This window comes from Sebastes umbrosus, chromosome 6 (assembly GCF_015220745.1).
Source record: "Sebastes umbrosus isolate fSebUmb1 chromosome 6, fSebUmb1.pri, whole genome shotgun sequence".
Lineage (NCBI taxonomy): Eukaryota > Metazoa > Chordata > Actinopteri > Perciformes > Sebastidae > Sebastes > Sebastes umbrosus.
In genome coordinates, this window is record NC_051274.1 from 24,053,432 (window position 1) to 24,081,229 (window position 27,798).

General features: G+C 38.2%; 2 protein-coding genes across 3 annotated transcripts; one reads left to right on the forward strand and one right to left on the reverse strand.

Moving 5' to 3' along the window:
* The first annotated feature begins 1,460 nt into the window (after positions 1–1,460).
* Positions 1,461–19,554, forward strand: srpk1a (SRSF protein kinase 1a). Of its 2 annotated transcripts, none has more exons than XM_037772791.1 (16): positions 1,461–1,600; positions 2,231–2,285; positions 8,336–8,463; positions 9,566–9,674; positions 9,833–9,920; positions 10,225–10,312; positions 10,806–10,912; positions 11,776–11,941; positions 12,034–12,059; positions 12,193–12,418; positions 12,562–12,921; positions 13,111–13,211; positions 14,246–14,353; positions 14,537–14,606; positions 15,704–15,796; positions 18,177–19,554. In XM_037772791.1, the coding sequence occupies exons 1-16, from the start codon at positions 1,588–1,590 to the stop codon at positions 18,359–18,361; spliced, it is 1,923 nt and encodes a 640-aa protein (XP_037628719.1). In that variant the 5' UTR covers positions 1,461–1,587; the 3' UTR covers positions 18,362–19,554. The 2 variants fall into 2 exon arrangements, with proteins under 2 accessions (XP_037628719.1, XP_037628720.1); XM_037772792.1 differs by lacking the exon at positions 15,704–15,796 and adding an exon at positions 17,027–17,119.
* Positions 19,555–19,572: 18 nt separating this feature from the next.
* lhfpl5b (LHFPL tetraspan subfamily member 5b) lies at positions 19,573–24,502 on the reverse strand. The gene is made up of 3 exons (XM_037772793.1): positions 23,925–24,502; positions 20,243–20,482; positions 19,573–19,803 (listed from the first exon to the last, which is right to left on the reverse strand). The coding sequence occupies exons 1-3, from the start codon at positions 24,331–24,333 to the stop codon at positions 19,793–19,795; spliced, it is 660 nt and encodes a 219-aa protein (XP_037628721.1). The 5' UTR covers positions 24,334–24,502; the 3' UTR covers positions 19,573–19,792.
* Positions 24,503–27,798: the final 3,296 nt, after the last annotated feature.

The following is a 27,798-nucleotide window of genomic DNA, read 5'->3' on the forward strand; positions in this document are numbered from 1 at the left end:
ACTATAGTATATATCTGTGTTTCCCCTGCAGCTTCAGTGTAGTACTATAGTATATATCTATGTTTCCCTGCAGCTTCAGTGTAGTACTATAGTATATATCTGTGTTTCCCCTGCAGCTTCAGTGTAGTACTATAGTATATATCTGTGTTTCCCCTGCAGCTTCAGTGTAGTACTATAGTATATATCTGTGTTTCCCTGCAGCTTCAGTGTAGTACTATAGTATATATCTGTGTTTCCCCTGCAGCTTCAGTGTAGTACTATAGTAGTATCTGTGTTTCCCCTGCAGCTTCAGTGTAGTACTATAGTATATATCTGTGTTTCCCCTGCAGCTTCAGTGTAGTACTATAGTAGTATCTGTGTTTCCCCTGCAGCTTCAGTGTAGTACTATAGTAGTATCTGTGTTTCCCCTGCAGCTTCAGTGTAGTACTATAGTCTATATCTATGTTTCCCTGCAGCTTCAGTGTAGTACTATAGTATATATCTGTGTTTCCCTGTAGCTTCAGTGTAGTACTATAGTATATATCTATGTTTCCCCTGCAGCTTCAGTGTAGTACTATAGTAGTATCTGTGTTTCCCCTGCAGCTTCAGTGTAGTACTATAGTAGTATCTGTGTTTCCCCTGCAGCTTCAGTGTAGTACTATAGTAGTATCTGTGTTTCCCCTGCAGCTTCAGTGTAGTACTATAGTCTATATCTGTGTTTCCCCTGCAGCTTCAGTGTAGTACTATAGTAGTATCTGTGTTTCCCCTGCAGCTTCAGTGTAGTACTATAGTCTATATCTGTGTTTCCCTGCAGCTTCAGTGTAGTACTATAGTAGTATCTGTGTTTCCCTGCAGCTTCAGTGTAGTACTATAGTAGTATCTGTGTTTCCCCTGCAGCTTCAGTGTAGTACTATAGTATATATCTGTGTTTCCCCTGTAGCTTCAGTGTAGTACTATAGTATATATCTGTGTTTCCCTGCAGCTTCAGTGTAGTACTATAGTATATATCTGTGTTTCCCCTGCAGCTTCAGTGTAGTACTATAGTAGTATCTGTGTTTCCCCTGCAGCTTCAGTGTAGTACTATAGTATATATCTGTGTTTCCCTGCAGCTTCAGTGTAGTACTATAGTATATATCTGTGTTCCCCTGCAGCTTCAGTGTAGTACTATAGTATATATCTGTGTTTCCCCTGCAGCTTCAGTGTAGTACTATAGTATATATCTGTGTTTCCCTGCAGCTTCAGTGTAGTACTATAGTATATATCTGTGTTTCCCCTGCAGCTTCAGTGTAGTACTATAGTATATATCTGTGTTTCCCTGCAGCTTCAGTGTAGTACTATAGTATATATCTGTGTTTCCCTGCAGCTTCAGTGTAGTACTATAGTATATATCTGTGTTTCCCCTGCAGCTTCAGTGTAGTACTATAGTATATATCTGTGTTTCCCCTGCAGCTTCAGTGTAGTACTATAGTATAGTCTATATCTGGTGCTCAGGTGGAGACATCACTGGAGGAAGCTCCTCTTGAGCGAAAAACCGCCCCAGTGCGCATGCGTGGAACATTCGATCACTGGTTGTTGTAGCTAAGCTACTGAGCTACGAATCCAGCAGACATGGAGAGAAAAGGTAAATCTGTTACACCGACACACCGCCGCACACTGTAGGAGTACATGTTAGCCCGGGTGTAGTGTTGACACTGCAGATTGTGTCTCTCTCTGCGGTCTCTAAAGTGTTAGCAGAGCTGCAGACGTTACAGAGGAGGAGGTTTAATTGAACGCGTCTGTCTGTCACGCACTGTTGAGCTGCGTTAGCTCCTCTAGACGTTAGCTTTAGCTTCAATGAGACATGATAGGATTATGTAGCTGCGTTTAGCTCTCTAGCTCACACACACAACCTTTAAAACACCCACATCATTAACCAGTTGTTGTGTTAAAACGACTAGTTAGCCACCAGAGTGACTCATGCCACACTAGTGTTTAGTAGAGGAACGGTTACCTGGGAGGTTAGCTTAGTGCTCAGTGATGTAACTGAACGGCTTCCAATATCAAACAGACAGATGCATTGTCATTTAGATATTGGTTGTTACATATATGACATAATAGAGTGCATAAATGACTGGGTTTATAGGCTGTAGGGGGAGTTATAGTTGTATATTTTCCCCTCCTGCAAGTGTCATCCCCTTTTTGTCTTGAGTGTGACAACAAATGGCAACCCAGACAATGGAAAGATAATTGGTCACTGCTTTTCTTTTGACAGTTCTGGCCCTTCAGGCGAGGAAGAAGAGGGGGAAAGCAAAGAAGACCAGCAAAAAGTGAGTTTTTTTTATTTTTATTAATATATATATATATAATCCTATTTAAAGGTCCTCATCTCTTCATTTTGTACATGACACCCTCCTCAAGAAGCATGCATTTAGTCAGTTCATTCAGAGAGAGGTGGATGATGATGGTGACACCTTGACTGCTTTATTTTGGTTTGTGCATGATCCAAACATAATAATAATAATAATAATAATACATTTATTTATATAGCACTTCTCAAAACAGATGTTACAAATTGCTTCACAAGACAATAAAAGCAGATAAATAAAGTAAAAGATATGGTAACTGCTAAAACAGAACATCAGAAAGCAAAGAAGATAAGCAAAAAGTGATTTTTTTTGTATATATAACCCTATTTAAAGCTCCTCATCTCTTCATTTTGTACATGACACCCTCCTCAAGAAGCATGCATTTAGTCAGTTCACTCAGAGAGTATTTTGATTTGTGCATGATCCAAACATCATCATAATAATAATAATAATAATAATAATAATAATAATAATACATTTATTGATATAGCACTTCTCAAAACAGATGTTACAAAGTGCTTCACAAGACAATAAAAGCAGATAAATAAAGTAAAAGATATGGTAACTGCTAAAACAGAACATCAGAAAGCAAAGAAGACCAGCAAAAAGTGATTTTGTTTTGTATATAACCCTATTTAAAGCTCCTCATCTCTTCATTTTGTACATGACACCCTCCTAACGAAGCATGCATTTAGTCAGTTCACTCAGAGAGAGGTGGATGATGATGATGACACCTTGACTGCTTTATTTTGGTTTGTGCATGATCCAAACATAATAATAATAATAATAATACATTTATTTATATAGTACTTCTCAAAAAAAGATGTTACAAAGTGCTTCACAAGACAATAAAAGCAGATAAATAAAGTAAAAGATATGGTAACTTCTAAAACAGAACATCAGAAAGCAAAGAAGACCAGCAAAAAGTGATTTTCTTTTGTATATATAACCCTATTTAAAGCTCCTCATCTCTTCATTTTGTACATGACACCCTCCTCAAGAAGCATGCATTTAGTCAGTTCACTCAGAGAGTATTTTGATTTGTGCATGATCCAAACATCATAATAATAATAATAATAATAATAATAATAATAATACATTTATTTATATAGCACTTCTCAAAACAGATGTTACAAAGTGCTTCACAAGACAATAAAAGTAGATAAATAAAGTAAAAGATATGGTAACTGCTAAAACAGAACATCAGAAAGCAAAGAAGACCAGCAAAAAGTGATTTTTTTTTTTGTATATATAACCCTATTTAAAGCTCCTCATCTCTTCATTTTGTACATGACACCCTCTTCAAGAAGCATGCATTTAGTCAGTTCAGTCAGAGGTGGATGATGGTGACACCTTGACTGCATGCTTTATTTTTGGTTTGTGCATGATCCAAACATAAAAGACATATCTCAAAAAAATCACGAGCACTCTGGGTTGGTTACCCATTTTGCATGTGGTTCAAGTCAGGACATTAGCATTATTCAGTTCAGTCAGAGGTGGATGATGGTGACACTTTCAAGATTCAAGATTTCAAGAGTTTTATTTGCCATTTGCACCTATAAGTACATTGGAATTCTGAGCAGTTTACACCGAGTCAGCTTTAAGAAAAGAAAAAAGGTAGAAAAAAGGTTCAAGGTAATTTCAGTACAAAATAAGTAGCACATTCAACTCAACACAATAAATAAATCAATTATTAAAATATAAAACGCCCTCAGTGTAGTCAATAAATAAACTAAACTACCCTCTGCATAGGAACGATACCCCCAGAATACAAATATACAGTATATATGCTCCATGACCATGTTTAAAGAACTTGTAACTCTCAAAAATATTTGACTGCATGCTTTATTTTGGTTTGTGCATGATCCAAACATAATAATAATAATAATAATAATAATAATAAAATGATTCATATAGCACTTCTCAAAACAGATGTTACAAAGTGCTTCACAAGACAATAAAAGCAGATAAATAAAGTAAAAGATATGGTAACTGCTAAAACAGAACATCAGATATTAAAAGAAGATAGGGTAAAACAAATATGGTAACTGCTAAAACAGAACATCACAAAACATATCAATAATAATAGAAGTGGTAAAATGGTAGGACAAGTTGATAAGACAAATATACAGTATATATACATAAATGTGTATAAATGTACACATGCGTCCAGAAACAGATGTATACATACATATATGTATACCCAGTCTTCTACTTATAGGAATGCTATCCTAAAAAAAATTGTTTTCAAAAAAGACATATCTCAGAAGAATCATGAGCACATAACAGGGTTGGTTACCATTTTTGCATGTGGTTCAAGTCAGGACATTAGCATTCTTCATTTGGACAGTTATTTTCATAAGATGTAAGCTATACCCGTATAGGATGTGCAGTATGCAGTGCCAGAAATAAACCTCTCGAAGACTATGTCCTGCTATAAAAATAGTGTATGAATGATTGCATTAAGATAATGCAACGTTCAGGGCTCGAGAAAGCGTTGATCTCTCTACTGATTGTTTTGGTGTACCTAACAATTTACTAATCATGCCATCAGTGGCATCCTCGGGAGTGTTGCATAACAGCCTGCGCTATATTTAAAACCAGAGAATGAAGAAGCCCACATCAGCCCACCGAAGCATGGCGTTTCACTGAAAACGGCACTATTGCAGATACTCACCTCCTGACAGCGTTATCTTCTTGGCTCAAACAGGCATGTCCATCATACAGAAGAATCATACGATACTAAGACGCTAAATATAACTTAAAACGGAACCGTTGCATGCCACACAGTCATGCTTGCATGCTGAGCACCTTATGTATAGAAAGAGAGGTAACACTTGTAGTGAAAGACTGTAGGAGCTATAGGTCTGTATCAATTGTCAGGATAAATATCTGTTTAATTTAAGCCTCTCTGGGAAAACACATCATCACAAAACACATCAGGACAACTTGAATATTAGAGGCATGGTTGCCTTCTCACCCAAACTGAGAAAATAGGAGCAGCCACGTATTTTCTTATCATGAAAATTGACTTTTTTTTTTAAAATTAATTTATTTGACAGGGACAATACATGTAGGCATTGTTACACTTGATCAAAGTGCAACCGATGCAATGCATATAGGACTTCTAGCCGTAGCTAATTTGCAGACCTTGTCCCTGGTAAGGCTTTTAAGAAAAAAGAAAAATACATAATACCACATCATACATAAAAATCACATAATACAACATCGTACTTTACAATCAATTTACATATGTATGTTCCCAATCAGAAATCAGTGTTCACGGGTTAGGTTTAGTTTCAGCCAGTGTTTCACCTTTTCATTAAACGTTTTGAGGTCAGGTTGTATTTTTATTTTTTATTTTAATTATATAATTGTGTCTGGCTCCACATTTAAGTAATGATATTACTCTGGTTCCTCCCTGTCTTCAGTCTTCGCTAGTCAGTGAAGAGCCGTGACTGAGTATGAGAATTGAGAAGATTAATTATTATCAATTCTGATTGTTTCCTACAAATGTGTTTTTAATTACAATTAATGCAGTAATGCAAGAGTAGCATTTCAAATGAAGAAAAAAACATCATTAAAAAGTCAAAATTCACTAATTAATTGTAGCTGTTTGTTCTGTTAGTATTGATGCACAAACATGCCTTAAAATCTCTCTGCTACAAATAACCGTGTCAGGCATGAATAAGTAGGTTGCAGATTATGCGGAAACCAGCAGCTCATTTGTGAGACACTACAGACCAGTTTAGGAATTTATTTGAATGTGATCTCGGCTCTCTTGGCTCCCGCGGTGATGAGCAGCTTTAATCTGCTCTGTGGAGGAAGTAACATCAGGCTGCGTGGCTTTCAAGTTAATATTAGGAACTGAACCGTTGGCAAACACATATTATAGGATGTTACACATAAATACACAAAGTGCTCACATGCCAGAGTGATTTTTTTTATTACTGTACAAAACAACTGAAGATGTTGTTCTGTGATTAAAGCTGTAAAGCCTGATCCTTTTTCCTACACATTGGCTGTCAAAAATGCTCTATTGTGCTTGGTTGAAACACCAGAATCACTATGTTTTAATTTCTCATTTAAAGAGTTGTATTACTAATATAATGATACCTCAAATGAGAGATTAATCTCATTTAAAAAATTGAGGCACATTCTCCTTATATGGTTTAGACTTGATTTTTGCTAATGTTTTCTTTTGCTAGTTATTTGTTTAGTGTAATTATTTTCTTGTTTAGTAGCCTATATTTAGTTTTTGCGTAATTAGTATTTTGTTTGTGGGCACCCGTTGTTATATATGTAGGTGGGCAGGTAGGACCATCATGCACCTTGGTGGGCCGATGGTTTTCTTACCAGAACAGGAGAGGCAGCGACATCAATGTTTTCTTTGTACTTTGTTTGCTTGCTTGCTTTTTTGATAAATAAACCATCAGAAACAAACACATTTTGCATGGACAGTGGACTCTTCTGCTTTCGTAAACCACATACCCATGGCGCGTCAGTGGTCCTTTGATTAGAGTTTGATTTTGCAACAAATGGCCACTACATAAGGTACAGTATATCCTCTTAAGAAGGGCATCATATAATCAAATTATGCACTTATCTTGTCATTCAGTGATGCCTGCGTTGTTAAATTGTTAGCTGCAATTAAGGTCAAAACACCGGGAACTAACTATAGATTACAAAATCTGAATATTTAATATGCACAGACTTTCATACATTCCCTTTCTTTATGCCAAACATTAATTGTGTATGAACACTTACCTGACCTTGAGTCGTATTCTTAATGCTCTTTTCTTAATATCTTCATTTTGGTTCAGTCTTCTATGACTTGCTCTAGAAGTACTTTGTCTCTTCCGTCTGACAGCCAGACATAATGACAAAATAATTGAGCTTTGTAATTGCGGGACACTAGTGACACACAGGCTTGTATGCTAATCTCTTTCTTAATGATGATGCATGTACTTTTTCTTTTTTTGAATGCAGCTGCAGTTCTTTTTTTTACCCTGATCCTACTAATTTAGTATCTACCAACAGCAAGTACTCAAGTCCTGATTCAACAGTCTTTTAAACAACACATTTGCACAGCACGCACTTAACCTGAAATAGGACTGCGTTAAGATTAGTAAAACCATTCTTATTCAGATATGTATTAATAAAATATAGCCTGCAGCACAGATTTCCTTCAACAACACCTATATTTTGTGTGTGAGATATCTGTGGAAGGAGTCTGTGGATCTGTTGTGGCAGGAATGGTTTGACAAGATTTTGACAGCGTCTCGTCACCTCCAGCAAGATATAGAAGTTCAAATGCAGTTTTCATTTTGTTTTTATAACTCAAGTTGTCTTTGCTTGCTTACCGTCTCTGTTAATGTGCAAGCTGCTGTGTATTTGTTTGTGAATATTTGCATCCAGCAGATACAGGTGCAGATTAGCTCTGGACGTCGCTCGCTATTTGTTTGCAAGTAGTTCAAAGTCATTCAAGTTATTGATCACTCTTAATGGTGTTTAACATAAATTTAAAAGTATAGATCATTTCAGTGGGTTAAACCAGGAGCGATACTGTCAAACCAACAACACTTAAAGACAGTTACACCAAAGCTCACACCATAATTCCCTGATGATATGATTCAAATTAACAACCTGTCAGAGGGTTAAAGGTCTGGTGTCTGGCCAGTACAGCTCTCCTGTGGGAATAATGCCAATTGCTGCTCTGCTGTTTTGTTTTGGGAACAGTAACCTGTAATGCATTAAGCAGGATCTGGGTGTGGTTAAATCTACGGGGTGGAGGCTAATGAAAGTTAACTGAAACTCTATAAATGAACACTTCCATTACCGTTGCTTTGTTAAATATTTGTTGAATGGGTTTATATAATTATATGGCAGGTAATTGATAACAAGTGCTGTGAAGGTTAAAAGACTTCTGTTCCTAGGCAGGAAATAATATGTCAGGGTCTCTGTTGCTAATGAAGTCTGTGATGGTTTGTGTGCATGTGTTTGTCCATCAGACAGCCAGTCAACCCCAGAGCTCGACAGCAACCCCAGCAAGAAGCGTCGCCTCAGGAACCCGAGGAACCTGAGGAGATCCTCGGCTCTGATGATGAGGAGCAGGAGGACCCCAACGACTACTGCAAAGGTGAGTATACGTCTTAAGGCCTTTGCACACCAAGTCCATAATATTTTATTCTGAAATTGTTGCACGTTTAAAAATAAATCCGACCTCACGTTGTGTCAATCACGTTTACCCACCGACTCCGAAACTTTCATCTGTCATTAAAGTTTTCAGAACAGGTTTGATTTTCTGTTTTTTCGCATCCGTCAAAAGGCAAAAGAGGGTTTGACCACTCAGAGCCACCGTAAATGCAAATGTCATCATCCAAAATGGCATGATAAACATTCACTTCCTCTTCCAGCACAAAGCACTTTACAATAATGAAATAAAGCAATACAGACATGCAGAATTTAAAGATAGATTATGGCAGGTGATTGCAGAACAGCACAGAATTAGGGATGGTTGCAAAACAAAGCATGTGGGAAAGATTAGACAAGAGTGATGGTGCTCTGGGCAGCTAAATGATAGCCTCTTGCTAATGTCATTCATTCATTAGCCACGTTTGGGACTAGCGCTATCCATTGTACCCACGTAATTAATTCAGTTTTGACTTGTATTGCGAATTTTCACAACGAATAGACATGTGCTGAGCAGCTGTCAATCACTTGCAAACTCTGTTCAAACGGTCAAACTAGGCGGCGCTGATCAAATATGAATCAATATTCTGTTACTGTAATGTCTATTTCTCTCCTCAAATGTTTTCAGAAACATCTTGTAGTGTACTGTTTAGCTGTAAAATTAGAAAGTTTGTGACCCGGCAGCCATGTTGAGATCTGTTGAGGAAATACCAAGCACCACCCACCAGCCGGAGCACATCCAATAGGAACGCGCTCTCTCTCTGAAATGAGCTGTGATTGGCCAAAGTCTCCTGTCGCGGGCGATTTTTTTAAAGCCTGAAAACAGAGCAATGAGGAGGTGCAGAAGTCTAGTTATCTCTCAGAAAACTTGAATTACAATATGTTGAAAGGTTATTATGGAATTTTTGCCCAATGATGCCAAAAATGTTCTGTCTACTGCAGGTTTAAGATCTTTGTATGACAGTTACAATAAAAGAGTTTTGCCTTTTATTAGGTTGTTGACTGACTGTCTGAACTGTCTCGTCAACGTGCGTTTTCTCCTCTTCTAGGTGGTTACCATCATGTAAAAGTAGGAGACCTTTACAATGGAAAATACCATGTAATCCGGAAACTGGGCTGGGGACACTTCTCCACCGTGTGGCTCGCCTGGGATGTCCAGTACGAGAAAAACTTTACTGCATATTCTTACTGCATTGTTTTGTTTTTGAGGCCTGAAGTTGGATACAGCTTCAGTAGCAGCTGACTCTTGAGACTGTTGTGGTAGGACCTTGTACGATGCTTCCTGTTAGCGAACGTTACTTGCTCTGTGGTTGCAGGGTGAAGAGGTTTGTTGCAATGAAGGTGGTGAAGAGTGCGGAGCACTACACGGAGACAGCAGTGGATGAGATCAAGCTCCTCAGATCTGTGAGTAGATGAGTTAAATGTACACGGAAGTTGTTGTGAGGTGAAATCAGGAAGCACAGTAAATGTACACAAATAACACACATAACACAAGGACAACAGGATCTTCCGTACGGTGAAAACCATTACAGACTTCACATACAGTACTGTGTAACAACATTCAGCATGCTAGGCGTGTGTGTTCAAGCAGTATTACATGACTACAGCTTAAGAGACACGCATGCCGATCCTGTATTGGTCCAGTCTAACATTAGTAAGTGTAAATCCTGATTGTTTGGATTGTGTTGTTCTGTTTCTTTGTTCCCAGGTTAGAAACTCAGACCCCAATGATCCCAACCGGGAGATGGTGGTCCAGATGGTCGACGACTTCAAGATCTCTGGTATCAATGGAACCCGTATCCTTTAAAGCCACATATTGTTAATACTTCCTGGTCTTTTTTATGATTCAGATTTGATCTGTTTAATTGCTTCCCCACTGGAAAGACTAAAGCCTGTTAATTCTTAGAAAAACATTTTGACAAGGAGAGGATCATTCTTTCCACTGGTGTCAAATTTAGCTGTGAAAGCAGTATGCAAGTAACAATGTAAACAACAGGTGACAGGTTTATTAAATGGAACCTTGTGTCCCAAACAGAACTCCACCTATCACCACACTTTGGCTGCGTGAGATTCCCTGAATGCCACAGGGAGAGCTGTAGCTGCAATATGACACTCCTCAACAACACTGTAGTGTTCACACTCCCATGACCAACTCTCTTTTTTCATTATAGATAATGCTAATGATCTTCATATACAGTAGGTGAATGACCACAGGGCCTCAGTGTGTTGAGTAAATTGTTTTCTTCTAATGGCCTTCCAGTGTATTATCTTAACTGCCGTGATCTCCAGATGTCTGCATGGTGTTTGAGGTGTTGGGGCATCACTTATTGAAGTGGATAATAAAGTCCAATTACCAGGGACTGCCCCTGCCGTGTGTGAAGAGCATCATAAGACAGGTAACATTAGACCCACAGTGTCGCACCTTTTTGTATGCTGGTTGTAGCTTCCACTCGTTTACAAGAGCCAGGTAGCCTCCGGGGTGTGTGACGGGTGCAAACCTGTCAGGGCAGAGCATGTTGTGTTTGTTTTTTTCAGCCAAGCAGCTCGTAATGCAACAAGTAACTGATTCAGAATCAGTTTTTATTCGCCAAGTACGTACATACAAGGAATTTGACTCTGGTTTTATGCATCTCTCTAAACATACTTACACAAAAATAGAAATAACCGCTAGGGACAAGGACAACAAAGCTGGACAGATATATGTAGGAATAGACAGGACTGTTATGTGCACAAGTAGTGGGAAAAAATAGGTGTGTATATATATATATAGGTGTGTATATATATTTATAAAATATTTATATATTTATAAAATATTTATATATTTATATATATATATATATATATATATATATATATATATATATATATATATATATAAATATATAAATATTTTATAAATATATAAATATTTTATAAATATAGCACCAATGACCAACAATAAAATAAAAATGTATATGTGCAAGTCAAGTGTTCTTTAAGTGTAAACAATACAAACGGATATACATGGACTGGACTAAGTATTGCTCTTTATTTGTGCTTTGATAATTGATTTTACATCCTAAGTCTTTTAGTTTGCCCAGATTTGGTGTTCCTATGAGGCATATGTGTATCAGCTTTTTATTCCATATATTTAAATTGTGAAGAACACCAAAACAGACATAGAGAAAAGGATGTTGAAATATATTTAAAAAGTGTTTATTTCAGTTAAAAAAAATTCAGTTAAGCTTTTACAATCCTTCTCCATTTGTTCATTTCCCAGGTACTCCAAGGCCTGGACTACCTGCACACAAAGTGTCAGATCATCCACACAGACATCAAGCCGGAGAACATCCTGATGAGTGTTGATGAGCCTTATGTCCGGAAGCTCGCAGCCGAAGCCACAGAATGGCAGAGGGCTGGGGCGCCTCCTCCCTCTGGTTCAGCAAGTATGAGACAAACACTTCAACACTTCATTTGTACATTCATGAGCTCAGTTTGGTAACAGTTTGTACTCATCTGATGTTCTCTTTTTTTCCAGTAAGCACAGCACCTGCTCCAAAACAGGTACAACCATTTTGTTATTTACTTTTTGCATAGGACATCAACTTCCCACATTTTCAGTATAACACACAGTTAAAGGTCCAGTGTGTAGGATTTAGGATCTAAGATCTTTGTTTCTTATGTTCTTCTCTGACAGATGGTGAAAATGTCCAAGAACAAGAAGAAAAAGTTAAAAAAGAAGCAGAAGCGTCAGGCGGAGCTGCTGGAAAAGTGCATCCTGGACTTGGAGGAGATGGAAAAGACCACAGAGACACGAGAGGATGAAGATGATGAAGATGAAGACCCACAGTCACCAATGGGACGGGCCTGTGCGCCTCTCAGACAGGTGTCTATTCTGGAGCTGGGAGATGAGGAAACGGAGGGTAAGAAGCCAACACCACAGAGCGCTTCTTAAATTTGTCATTGCTGTTGGTTAAAGTTCTGTCACGGTTGTGAGACGGTAATAAAATCCTCGGTATGAGTCATTTGAAAATAAATCTCATCTGTCTTTTCCTGATCATTTCAGAGAGCAGTGTGAATGCAGATCTCCAGAGGGTGGGACCAGAGTTGGAGGTTAACTGTAATGGCCACGTGGAGGCGGACCAGAGGGAGTCCCAGTGGAGGGACGAAGACCAACACAACGGCAACACAGAGCCCACAGAGAAATGTGCCAGTCAGGAGGAGCAACACGAGGAGTCCCCTGTTCACTTCATCTGCAACGGTGTGGACTCTGCAGATCTCAAGGAGCTGGACACTGACACTGAAGGCAGGGGTTCTCGCCGCAGTGGAGTAACTGAGAGACACCTCCCTGCTGGGCTGGAGGACGGAGAGCTGGAGCGAAGCATTTTGCTGGAGGAGGGTGATGACGGGCCCGATAGCGAGGACGGTCAGTCAACCAAAATCAGTACATCTACTAACAAAGAGTTTTTTTGGTAGCTGTTTGCTCTGGCTTGCCTGCTTTGGAAGTCTAATAACGGCTCAGCCATGTGAACTTTGAAATATTGATCGGTAGTCTCTTCTTTTATTGGATGTTTAGCTCATTCTTATCTCTTCCTCTCTCTCTGCTCTGATATAGGCAAGCTGACAGCAGGATCCCTGCTAGTCAACCCCCTTGAGCCAGTCAATTCAGACAAGATCAAGGTCAAGATTGCAGACTTGGGAAATGCCTGCTGGGTGGTGAGTAGTTAATGACCTGAGGGATTTCCTGATTAGGGATGAAGCTTCCAGCTAGGAACACATGCAGTGTCATCTAGCTACCAAAATAGAAATACTTTAATCTTCCAGCCCATTGTTCTATAGGCGTAGCATCGTAAAACATACATTCAAACTCGACAGAAACAAAATATAACTCACCAAAACCATCTTGTGTGGTCTTTCCAACAATCACCAGCTCTGGTTTGGTCAAAATAAACCCTTATATCACTTTTCATTTTTCAGTCGGCCACCCACTTTTAAATCCCCTCTGATGCACATCTTCGTTATAATAATAATATTAATAATATATTTTATTTTATATTATTTATATATATATATATATATATATATATATATATATTTATTTATTTAATATTACACATTAGTTAAGGTTGTAAGGACTTTGGCTGATGGTAGTTGTTGATGGTTTTGTAATTGCTGAATTGTAATTTTATGGGTTATTGTTGTTCGGACGATTAAGCTAAGACAGCTAATATGTGCTAACGTCAGTTTTCACTTGTTGCCGCGGTAATTATTCACTTATTCTGCCATTTATCCGTTTTCTCCACACTAACTGGCAACTTGATCACTGACAACCCAGAGACACCACGTGAAACCAATGTTGTTATGCTATTGGCTCACCAGTCTTGTTAGAAGTGGGAACCAGACGTCATATATCTTCCACAGAGATAAACAAAACATTAATTTTGAACCCAGCAAAATTTCTAAAATGATTAATTCAGTCATAATTTTTTTTTTTTTTTTTTAAAGGAAAAAACACTTTTATTCGGCACCTTTCTAAAAGCTCCGTGGATGTATTATTTTTCTAAATTTGTTTACATAAACATGTGATCAATTAGCCCTTTAATTTGTTGTATAGATATAAGTTTTGAAATTGAATGTTAGATGAAGTTGAATAAAGTTGTCCTCCGGTCCTCGATTCTGACACTGTCACATATTTTGGAGTCCTTTTTTTTAGGATTTGTTTCCCTCCCCCTCTGTCTCTCCTCTCTCAGCACAAGCACTTTACAGAAGACATCCAGACGCGGCAGTACAGATCCTTAGAGGTGCTCATCGGTGCTGGATACAGCACACCGGCCGACGTATGGAGCACAGCCTGCATGGTGAGAGATTGAACTGACAATCAGCTATATCGCACTGTATTAAAACCAAAGAAAAAAAAAAAAATCATCATCCATATGTACCTTGAACTGTTATGATAGTGTAGCAGGTGGTGCGAGGGAGTAAATATATCCCTCCATACTGTGTCTTTTCCTGTGTTTATGATGATTGTGTTGTGTTCTCAGGCCTTCGAGCTCGCCACAGGAGACTACTTGTTTGAACCACATTCTGGGGAAGATTATTCCAGGGATGAAGGTATTGCTGTGACTTCCTCTTCCTCTCTTTCTCCAGTTATAACTGCACAGCATTAATCCTAAATGATATATTGATATATTGAAATTATTGAATATTGAAATTTTGAAATGTATGCTTCACTGGTAGGACTCATTTAGCATTGGTGGTAACTTTTAACAGTTATTGCTACTGTGAAAAGCTTCATGATGTTTTACTTGTAAAATTAGCCCTCATCTGTGTTTTTATTGCCATTATGAATTATTTAAAAATATCTACACATCTAATAAGAGTTTCACAGTAAGCAAGGCAAGTTATTGTGCAGTTTGCATAATAAGTTGCAGTGCACTTTGCTTAACTTTCCACAGTGTTTAACACTTAAATGAGGTACTCCATTACAGTGAGAGGAAATGTAGATGTGAATCATGTGATGATGAGAACCAACATTCCTGTGTTTATTTCCTCTTTAACACCTCAAACCACACTTTTGCTGCGCTGGAGACGGGGCCATCTCTCATTTCCTTCCTCTTCTTTTCTTCATCTTCTCACTCACTCACTCACTCTCTCCACGTTTCATTTGTTCTCATCCTTACGCTTTCTTTATGTTAACGTTGGCTTGATGCTTAGTGTGAGGTTTCTGTGCTGACTTGATTCTGCTGTGGCATGTCAGGTCAGGTATGTGTGCTAAGATTCAACCTTCAGTTTATTGGCACATGCCCCGCAGCTGCTGTGAATCGGCTTTTACACCTACAGTACAGGAACTCATGAGGCTGTTGCTTAATATTCTTCCACAGATTGCTCTGTTGTGTTTTTTACTAATCTCTTATTCTGTATCAGGATCTGTTGTACAAGTTTTAGTGTGTATGTCTTTGATGGCTGTGCTTTAAGCCTTATTTTGGGTCATGGTTTGTTTTCCTATATGAAAGTGAATGGCCTATATGTGTTTGTAGCGTTTGATGTGAAAAAAGAATCTCCTGTCATCCGAGGCTGTCATCATCCATTGTTTCTTAATACATTGTTTCACGTAACTGTTTGCCATCTCTTTCCTGTCTCCTCTCCTCCTCCCCTCTCTAAACCCTCTGACTTTCTGTCTCTCCTCCTCTGATGTGCCTCATTTCCAGACCATCTTGCTCTCATGATTGAGTTGCTCGGTAAAATCCCTCGTCACTATGCACTGAGTGGGAAATACTCACAGGAATACTTCACCAAGAGAGGTACGCCACCCCTCTGTCTGTGGCTCGCTCTGGGGACGGTGGATGGGAGGTGAAGGGGGGAAGGTTCCTGTCAGCACATTTAGATCTACCAAAACTGTTGTGCGTGTGCAGACAAAATAATGAATACAGACCAATACATGTATGTTACTTTGAACAATGCCATCAGACATTGACTCAAGTCCTCCTTAGTTGTAGCCAACTCCAGATTTGGCTGGATACTTGATACAGTATTGATCCCTGGTGGTCAAATACATTTAACTTGTGGTGTTTCTCTTATTTACAGGCCTGAAGGGTATATAGAGCTGCACAATTAATCAAATATTAATTGCGATCATGATTTTGACTTCCCACAATTAAATCGACTTTGATATTGACGTTTAAAATGCTCCGCTCATAGAAAACTCAGCTGCTTGTCAAATCAAGCGCTTCCTAAACTAACAGCCAGCCACTGGAGGGTTATCCAGATGTTATGGCTTCACGAGGGAGCTGTTATGCAGCTGGGCGCGCACCTTATACAGTTGTAGCCTGTGAAAACAGAGAGCAGACGAGCAAAATGAAAATGCACTGAATTCCGGTGAAGAAGAACCTTATTTTAAGTCTTATTTTGATGCAAAGATTTGTACATTTGGTTGCCTTCAAATGAAAGTCGTGTACACACAATATGCTCGGCGTTCAAGTGGCTATGTCGTGAGAACACCGCTGCTAAGCAACAGCAATATTAGCGTTACTGTCGGCGTCTAGAAGCCACAGAGGCTAACAATTTAGCAAGCTAGAAAGCTTAACTTAATATGAGCAACTGAATGTGTTAGCTTTGAGATTGAATTACAGGCGTATCAGTTAAAGGCCGAGTATTTCAGAAAGAGTATTTCTTTCATCTTAGATGTATAAATTTGTCATCGGCAATATGGGAATTTTGTTACCATCCCGTCCAGTGTCTGTGATTCTTTGATTGTCGACACACAGAGATGGAAAAAGTTGAAGAACGTTACAGCTCTTGTAATGTCTGCTGGCCTTGTTTGAGAATTCTAACTGTAGGTCTGTGCACCTCAGCCTCTGCAACAATCTGGCCCATACAGTATATGTGTGTGAGTACGGTGTGCTGTCAGCCTGACCTCTCTCTTCCTCCACCCACACACCCAGAGTGGGCCTGTGACCGGGACACTGTCTGACCAATCTGTTGTTTGTCTTGTCTGTCTTGTCCCTCTCCTCTTGCAATCGTCTGCCTTGTAGACCACATAGCGCTGATCATTGAGCTGCTGGGGAGTGTCCCACGCAAACTCATAATGACCGGCAAATATTCCAAGGATTTTTTCACCAAGAAAGGTAAAACAAAGAAGCATCAGTGTCGAGATTAGAGGAGGTTTTCTGCCTGTCGTTAAGATCATGCCCTGGTGCCGCTTATAATTTTTTCACACATCTGTTGTGTGAAATTTTTTCACTTAAACTTTTGTTAAAACATTTACAACATTAGATATTACAACTCAAAAGAAATGCCTGTTTTAGAAATGCATTGACAGTTATTTTTAGTAAAATATTCAATGCATGTCATATCTAGATGTTTGATTATGTTTTCACTAGGGCTGTCAAGGTTAATGCGATAACGCAAATTCGTTTTAACGCCACTGATTTCTTTAATGCATTAATGCAATCGATCTTTCAGAGGTTGTATCACAGTTTTAAACTTATATGAAACTAGAAAACCTAAAGAATCCATTAGTACCAATCATGTCATACCAGCTTGTCGTGAAGGAGGCTAAATAATGCTCCAAACTGAAGCTAAATTTTGGCGAGGAAAACTGTCATGGCCATTTTCAAAGGGGTCCCTTGACCTCTGACCTCAAGATATGTGAATGTAAATGGGTTCTATGGGTACCCACGAGTCTCCTCTTTACATACATGCCCACTTTATGATAATCACATGCAGTTTGGGGCAAGTCATAGTCAAGTCAGCACACTGACACACTGACAGCTGTTGTTGCCTGTTGGGCTGCAGTTTGCCATGTTATGATTTTAGCATATTTTTTATGCTAAATGCAGTACCTGTGAGGGTTTCTGGACAATATTTGTCATTGTTTTGAGTTGTTAATTGATTTCTAATGATAAATACATACATTTGCATAAAGCAAGCATATTTGCTCCCATGTTGATAAGAGTATTAAATACCTGACAAATCTCCCTTTTAAAGTACATTTTGAAAAAAAAAAATATGCGCTTAATCACGATTAACTATGGACAATCATGCGATTAATCTCAATTAGATAGTTTAATCGATTGACAGCCCTAGATTTCACAGACACAGTAGTGAATTTACATGTGGGAAATTTCTTGTGCTGTATTCCTGCATGGCTCTCTGAAGCAGCGTCTGTCTGTTCGTCTGCAGGTGATTTGAAACACATCACCAAGCTGAAGCCGTGGGGTTTGCTGGAGGTGCTGGTCGACAAGTACGAGTGGCCCCGCGAAGAAGCCGAGTGCTTCACTGACTTCCTGCTTCCCATGCTGGAGCTGATCCCAGAGAAGAGAGCCACGGCCGCGGACTGCTTGCGTCACGCCTGGCTCACCCTCTAGTGGACACCTCCAACCATTGCACCTCCCCTCCCTCCCAATCTCTCCAGAGACTGCAACAGATCACTTTCCAGTTTGGGCATATCAGATGAATATTTATTTCTCTCTTTTTTTTTGTTTTGTTATTTTTTGGATTTCTTATGTTCTTGTTATTGAACTAATGCTTCTGTGTACGTTTGCTTTGTATATGTTGGTTCTTCTCTCAGTGTGATGACGTCAGGAATCCAGTGGATTATATTACTTTGTGGTCATGTTGGCTCCAACCTGCTGTGCTCCGTTCACCCTCCCAACTAAGCAAACCTGTTATTGTACTTCTAGTGACTCATCCTTTGTTTGTTACACTCCTGCACTAAACAAATTAAGGATATGTAGCCTTTCTTGGTCATTCTGTCCCCTTTAAAAGGATCCGCTATCACTTCTTTTCTCGTGCATTTTCATTAGTGCTGTGTTGTTTTTTTTTAACAATTATTTGATCTTATATTAAAAACATGTAAGGTATATATTTTGTATTTGTAAAGTAGGCTTAGGAAGTTGCACACTGGGCTGACATTTACACTGACTGTGGTAATATTCTCAGCATTTCTCCAGACAGAGTTTCTTACTGAGACATCCACTGTCTGATAATGTAGGTCATGTTATTTAGCCATAACAAATCCGTTGTCACCTGGTACTTAGTGTGGTTAGTTAATTAAAATAAATGAGATCTTTCATTCTCATGGGAGGCTGGTATTCTCATACGACTATTACAATTCAGGAATATAGTGTTTTCAAGGTTTCAACAAGACGACATGTTCAGAAGCCCAATTTAAAGGAGGAAAAAAGTGAAAATAAACTGTATATATCTGTACCAAAGAGGTTGCCTTTATGTATATTACAGTTATGTACAGTTTTTAACAAATCTTATATCTTAGCTAAAGTTATTTAGCTGGGTAGCTGTGTTTTAATAAAGCGTATGGAAGATGTTTTCGAGCTGTATGGCCAACTGTTCAATAATGTCACTGTTTTTACCATAGAAATGGTGAGATCTGATGTTAGCGTAATGGTGTCCCAAATTGATCATATCAAAGTAACCGATGTATCTATTGAGCCTAGATTAAAAACTAAATGTACATCAGTGTCAGATTCAAGAACATAGACTTTGTGTAAGCTGTCGATTTACAACACACCATACAATAAAAACAGATGTTCATACAATACAAAGCGACTGTCGAGCTTGTTTCTCTGAGTTTATTAGGTGCTTAACATCAAGTACCGAATTAAAACTCTTCTCTCTCTCGTTGAGTTTGTGAAGCAGTAAAGGGCTGCTGCATTTCAATGAACCAAAAGTCAACACAGCTAGTCCGGTGAGCATTTTGACCTAAACTACACTAGGACATTTTAGGATGCTTGTTCATTGTAGCTGCATCACACGGCGGTCCTGAAGGTCCGTGTTCATCAAGGCTTTTCTGTAAAAGAGGGAAAACACTCATGAATATCTTTATTTAATGGATTTAAAGGAGAACACCACCTAAATTAAGAATTCAAGTATGTTATTTCCATGGTTTAGGAAAGTTCAATCAATATTTGTGAACATGAGCTACTCTCTCTCAAAGCCAGAAACCAGAGGAGTAAATCTCATGGTACGTGTCCACATGGGCTTTTTTGGATGCGAGGTATCGCCTCACTTCCCAGCATTGGACGCTTGACGGGCTGCCACAAAGTAATCTGGCACCTGATTGGACAAACGCTTTCCCTCTTGGGCAGACGGTGCTTTTCAATCTATGACGAGTCAAAATGTCTGTTGTGAAAAAAGGCCTCCAACCAGCATTCAGACTCCTAAAACCAAGCTCAAGAGAGAGTTGGTTACCTCACCTGCTACCCACACCCTTCATCAGTTTGCATTACCTGCTCCTCCATCCACTTCGAAGTCGTCCGGCAGCAGTTTGTCCTGCCGGTTGCCGAGGGTGAAGGACAGAAGAGCGAGGAGGAGGGCGTCCAGGATGCTGATTATGGCCAGGATGTAGGCCCAGCGCACCGTGCAGTTCCCCAGGCTGTACTTATCCGTCCTCTGGCCACACATCCTCTTCACCTCTGGGGAGTCCCAGCCGTCCGGGTAGATCAGGCAGCCCATCACCATCAACGCAGCTGCGGGGGAAGACGGACACTGAGACGGTGGAGCCTTGCAATATTTACCCCTTGTGTGCTCTTACTGTGCTAAATAAATATTGGGGAGGTTCTTCTGATCCCCCCGGTGCAGGAGGAGGCCTGATGTACCCCCATAAAGTGCTTGAGGTTTAATTTATTTATGGTGCGGCAGCGAAGGATGCTCAGTGGGGCTGTTTGCAGGATGCACCGTTATGAAAGTTCTTAAATGTTAAATGCTCTTCATCTGGTAACATCTCCTCTGGGGTTTTGCAACAGTTCATGTACAAATTTAGATTATAATCTGAATTTTGCAGGTTCAAGAAATTGCACAAAAGTTAAATTCTGTGGTGGAACAGCTAGTAGATTTACTCTAGAACTGTACTTATGTACATTTCTTTAACTTATATATGTTATATATTTATATGCCACTAATATTGTGTCATTTACTCCACTACATTTACTTGAAAGATATAGTTACATATTACTTTTATATGAAAACATATTGCCGTTTAACTCTTTATAAAACAGCAGTATCTGTTTGGGCTCTATGTCACATTTCAGATGTCTATGAGTTGTTATAGCGAGGCGGCATAGCTCAGCATATTAGAACAATTGTTCATTTTGTGGTAAAGGCACAAAATTTGGCAGATGTGTTAATATATATTGGGAACAAAACTGGATATTAGGCAATCACATACTCGCACCCTGATGGCTGTGGCAACCATTGTTAAATTTTCCTTTCCCATTGGACCCACATGCAATAACAGACATAATCTAGATCCTAGTAACCCTGAGAAACAAATAATATACTCTCACAATTATATGGACTTTTACAAAGTAATTGGTAATTTCATTATATTATAATTTGATTATATAGGGCTGTGAATCAGGTTCCCGTCCGGTGCAACCGGGCCTAGCCCACCATTTGGAACCGAGTGTGGTGCAGCAGCCTCGCCCTGGTCGCCTGCCTTGTGCCTCCGGGTATCCATGTCTCCTCTTTCCTTCTGATAGAGGCAGGGGGTTCAAACCATTGGAAAAAAACTACCTGACTGTATCTAAATGCTGCTTACATATTGTTTCATCAGTATTACAAATTTAATTATGTAATATATGATAATATATCAGTCACAGGGGACATTTTACTGCAAAACAAGTACTTTTACCTTTTGATTCTTTAAGTATATTTTGTTGATAATGCTTGATACGGCTGGTTTCCTCGGCCCTGCAGGTGTGTCTTAGGTGTGAGTTTAGATCAGTTAACAACCAAGCAACACCTGATCTTGTTACATGTAACCGATCCTCCATCAGAGGTGTCAGAGTCTGGACTGAAACTGGATTCCTTATTGCCCTCCATAGTGAAGAACAACACATCCAGTACAAACACACACCTCGCCTGAAACCAGAGAGGCGAGAGGACGAGTTTATCACCTCACACTCCGTTTAGAGTGAACCGTTCATAAGAGAGAAGTCTCAGTCCTCCTTCAGACCCTCTGCTCCCTTTTGATATTCAGGTGCTGAACTAAAGTAAAGGTTTTGTTGAATGTGTACTTTCACTGGAGTCGGTTAGAGTTCCTGCACGAACTGTGTGACCTTTGCCAAGATTTTAACATTAACTCTGAATATGAAAAGCAACGGACTCGTTTGTTTTTCAAATTAATCATGCAGAATGGACCATTTCATAGTGTTATATTACTATAGAGCTGCAACAATTAATCAATCAACTATTTAATTAATCGCCAACTATTTTGATCGTCGATTAATTTGTTAATTAATTTTAGTTTGTTTTCAAGAAAAAAAAAGTCAATAATCTCTGATTCCAGCTTCTTAAATGTGAATATTTTCTGGTTTCTTTACTCCTCTATAACAGTAAACTGAATATCTTTGGGTTGTGGACAAAACAAGACATTTGAGGATGTCATCTTGGGCTTTGAGAAACACCGATGGACATTTTTCACCATTTTCTGACATTTTATAGACCAAACAACTAATCAATTCATCAAGAAAATAATCAACAGAATTGACAATGAAAATAATCGTTAGTTGCAGCCCTATATTATTATAGACTTATATATTATTATATTATTACAATATATTATTATATACACATTATATTATATATATTATATACATTATATTATTATTATTATTATTATTAGTCTACTACTGGGGCTAGCTTTAACTACTTTATATGTTGTTGTGTACTTAAATCAATAGGCCTAAATATGCATCATATTTTATAGCTACATTGATCATATATATATATATATATATATTATTATTTTTTTAATTGGAAGAACATTGCAAGGCATATAAATTACAGAGCAAATAAGTAGTCATCTAATTTTCATCCATTTTTTCCTCCCACCCCCGACAATAAAGGAAGTAACCAATACAACATTAAATGTGATAAGACATGACACCAAAATTAGAAACACACTAGACACATGAAATAATAAAACACATACAATATTTACATATACAAAAAAAATCATCAGATCATATCTTTTTTAAGTTAAATATGAATCTGAACTATAACATTACTGTATTGGAGTAACCACAGTCACCAGTGGTGGAAGAATTTATCAGTTACTTTACTTAAGTAGAAGTAGTAATACCTAAATGTAAAAATACTCCATTACAATAAACGTTCAAGAAGTACACACAGTAAATATTACTACTGATATGTAATATTATGTATATTAATAAATGTAGTTTTTGATTTCACTAATATATTTTAGCATCTGTTGTCCTCTTATTGTCTGTTGTTTGAATGTGTTACATTTTTCTTTTCTTTTGTAAAGCACTTTAAGCTACATCATGAAAAGTGCTCTATAAATAAAGTTATTATTATGATGTTATTATCAAAAGTGTAAAATGAATCATGCAGAATGGACCACTTCAAAGAGTTATATTATTATAAAGCTGCAACTATTAATCAATCAATTGATTAGTTGTCAACTATTAAATTAATCGCCAACTATTTTGATTGTCGATTAATTCGGTTTGAGTATTTTTTTAAAGAAAAAAAAGTCTAGAGTCAACAGTCACATTTTATAGACCAAACAACTAATCGATTAATCAAAAAAATAATCAATAGAATTGACAATGAAAATAATCGTTAGTTGCAGCCCTATATTATTATAGACTTATATATTATTATATATACATTATATTATATTATATTTATTATTATATTATATTATTATTATTATTAGTCTACTACTGGAGCTAGCTTTAACTACTTTATATGTTGTTGTGTACTTAAATCAATAGGCCTATCATATCTTATAGCTACATTGATCATATATTTTTTAAGTTAAATATGAATCTGAAGTATAACATGACTGTATTGGAGTAAAAAGTAGACTATGAACCAGTGAAATGTGGTGCATTAGAAGTATAAAACATCATAAAGACCCATCAGGACTGTTGCTGACCTGACCTGAGGCCAGCTGCATCCAGGCACAGATCTTGTAGGCGTTCCCTGCGTTGCAGAAGAAGAAGAGGCTGAAGCAGACCATGGTGGCCACGATGAGCAGCATGGAGGTCCCCACGAAGAGCATGGCGGTCCTGAAGGACGGGGACGGGATGGAGTTGAAGTCCAGCACGCTGCCCTTACACACGAGCTCCGAGGTCAACGCGTTGCCGATGCAGTAGTGGAAGAGGCCGAAGTATCCGGCCTGCGGCGTGTTGACGCTGTCCCCGATCCAGAAGGGCTGGATGAAGACCACCACGGTGATGACGACGAAGATGATGGTGAAGACGGCCCACATGACGCCGATGGCTCGAGAGTTCCTCACATAGTTGGTGTGGTAGATTTTAGCAGCTTCCTGGGCTGGAAGCAGATCCATGTTACTCAGCTCTCCTTAAATATGTTCTTAATAATATCTCTCTGACTTCTTTAAGTTCAGTTTTTAAGCATTCTCCTTCAGGTTTCTACCCAACAGGTTCCTGAGGAGTCAACACCTGTTGCTGCTGTGGCTGCTCTGCATGAAGAGACCCTGGCTCAGGATTCAGCACCTTGGACAGCACCCTCACATCTCTAATTAATGACGTGAATCTGACGTCAGAGGTTGACAGAATAAGCAATGAGATCAACAAGACTGAACAAAAAAAGTAAAAGTTTTATGGTTCCCCCATATTGTTTATTTAATTATAGAAAGACTTTGAGAATTATATGTTGTGCAGAAAAATATCACTTATTTAAATGTGGTGATAGCTGTTTATATTGAACTTTTTTTTTATCCTCGTAGGGAAATTTCATATTCATAAAGCTATATTTCTTAACTGAACCCCATCTATATAACTGTTTTTAATTGAAAATTAATGTTATTTTGAGTCTCTTCAATTTGTAACAAATAAGAAATCCATGTCAGTAACTTAAAATTTACTCAGAGATGTTTGTCTGAAAAAGTCTTAAATAATTCTTATTTTTTAAATTTAATTTAGGCTACTTATTTAGTTCTTCTTCTTCTGCTTATGATTATTGATGTGATTATTATTATTATTATTATTATTATTATTATTATTATTATTATTATTATTATTATTATTATTTTGTATTATTTTGTATTATTAAATGACTTCTGATGTTATTTTTCTTCTCTCTTTATTACCTGAATTAGTATGACTGATTGTTTGTACTTTATGTACTTCTACTTCTATTGTAAATTTAAACAACTACTCTATATGTTGTGTTGCATTGCCAACACAACACAATGTAAATGTCTGACTTGAATAAAGATAAAAAAAATCAATCAATCAATTAGTTAACTAATTGATTATAGTTAACTTATCGTCAACTATTTTGATAATCGATAAATCGGTTTGAGTCACTTTTTAAGTTAAAAAAAAAGGTCTAAATCCTCTGATTCCAGCTTCTTGAATGTGAATATTTTCTGTTTTTGTTTTTTTTACTCCTCTATGGCAGTAAACTGAATATCGCTGAGGTGTGGACAAAACAATTGATTACAATTAAAATATCCATACAGTATTCACAACTAAGAGGTATAAATAAGCATATAGCTGAAGAATAGAAACACTACAACAACAACTAACAATGTTATTATACTATTAAATATAACCAACAATTTTGTAAAAGCACATCTTCCCCATTGAAAGTCTAATTGTGTTTTCTCAAAAAGCAAATACAAACATACATACAGTACATGTATAATGTATAATATTTAGGGGTTATTATTTATATTCTCACTGCAGCTTTACTGCATTACTTTGTTGTTTTAATTTAGCACTATCTCCTCTTTATTCCAGTGTTTTAAATGTCATAATGTGATTGGATATTTAATTGATTCAGCCTGACAGTCTGCTGAGGTTTATGACGGATTCACAGGAAGATTAAAATAAAGTTTGCAGATATCAAATTCAATATCGCTGCAGCCGAATCTTCTTATTGGAGTGCTGCTTATCTGAAAACTTGCTGCCAGCGACAGGAACACAAGATTTTATTTTGATAAAAAAAAAAAAAAAAAAATAGATCTCCCATGGATAGATTGTGATTGTTGTTGCAGAGGATAAAGTCTAGAGGCTTAGAAATGGCACAGATGTGAAAAACCCGACACATGTGGGCAGTTTTTAAATCAAACAGCACACGCCAAAACCAGCTGGTCTGTGATGCTTCATACCAAAGTATATATATATATATATATATATATATATATATCTCAGTCACTGGAGACTGTTTTTTTACATTTTAATTGGCCCTCTGTGGGCTGATAAATGATCATATTCAATACCAGATTTACATTTTGGGCAAAAACGGTGCAGCTCCACTTTCTAATTTCTCGTTCTTAATTGCTGGTGTGTTTTTATGTACGTTTTTAGTAACACTAACTGTGTCCTTTCACTCCTTGAGGGCCCCGCCACCCTCGGCTGACTTTACTGTCCACAAATGTGCTGTTTTTGCCTATTCTAAAATGGTGTATTTGAATATTTCTGCACACTGGGGTCCCTAAACAGTCTTGGAATTACACAAATTTGGTATCACTGTAAAGCTGAGACTCTTCTGGATTCAATGAGTCCAACTGTATTCATGTGTGATGATGTTAGTCTCCATAGTAGCCATTTCATTCTATTGAGACCATTTTTTGAAAGTTGACTTCACTGTATAAAATGACCTGTTGTGACCTCTATCACAGCCTCATGAAACTTTAAAGCCACAAATTAAAGACCTAGAGCATCCAGAGGATGGATGGCTTTCCTAGGTAGATTGACAATAAGGGGGTTTCTGAGCAGTTTCCACAACAGAAGTGCTCGCCATCCAATTGTCGCAATTCTTACAGAGATCTCCAAATGTCAAAAGTTTTTGACACCAAATCACAGCATGGCTTTTTCTATGGTGTTCCTCAAGGTCTTGGTGTCTTAATGTGGTATTTTGGAAGGATTACTGGTAATTTTTATCAATTCTCGAGTGGAACATAATGGTTAAATGTATCACCAAATCTGTGTAACAAATGGTATCAACCCAAGAATTGCTGCAACAACTTATGAGTCATAATAGAGCATGGGGATGGACATCATATACTTCAAACATAATGTTATAAACCCTTATACACTTTCAGATTTATGACTAGAACAACTTGACACACAGTCCTGAGCTGCATCTCAAATTAATCTTTAGGTTCCCAGCTTTCAGATGATGTACACCACTTCTATGTGAGATCTACTGTTGACCTGTTATCTCCTCCTAAAGACCCCCTGTACCCCCCATAAAAAGACAAGTCTATGGTAAAGAGGGGTGGAGTGGAAAAGGTTAAATTACAGCCACACACATATGGTTTCACTCCTTGGAGGTTTTTGTTTTTGGTGCCATATCCAGTTAGGGATGACGACCCTGGCTCGATGGCTGACAGGGGGCAGCCGGACAGAGCAGGCCACCATCTGTACCCCTCACCCTCCAGTCAGTGTTCATAACAAGGAGCTCCTACGTGACACCCTGCCATGTCTAAAGAAAAAGTATTCAGGGATGAGCGGTAGTCCCGCGTCCCCACGGGCTCCCTGACGGCTCCCTGCAGCTCAGGAGGGACAATCAGCTGCCGGTGGGGGGTAGCAGAGAGGGAAACACCGGAGCGAGAGAGAGAGAGAGGAGACGTCAGAGATTAGATAAAAAGACTAATCAAACTCAGTCTGTGGAGGAGAAATGTGGGGGGAGCTGCTTTTGAGCGCTGCTCTAATGAGGTGTAATCCCTGATACATGTGACAGCCGCTGACCGTCTTGTCAAGATTTCATTCAAGCTGTTTCTTCAGAGATACCTTGAAGGAGAAGAGATGTGGTGCAACTCAGCATCTTGGTGGAAAAC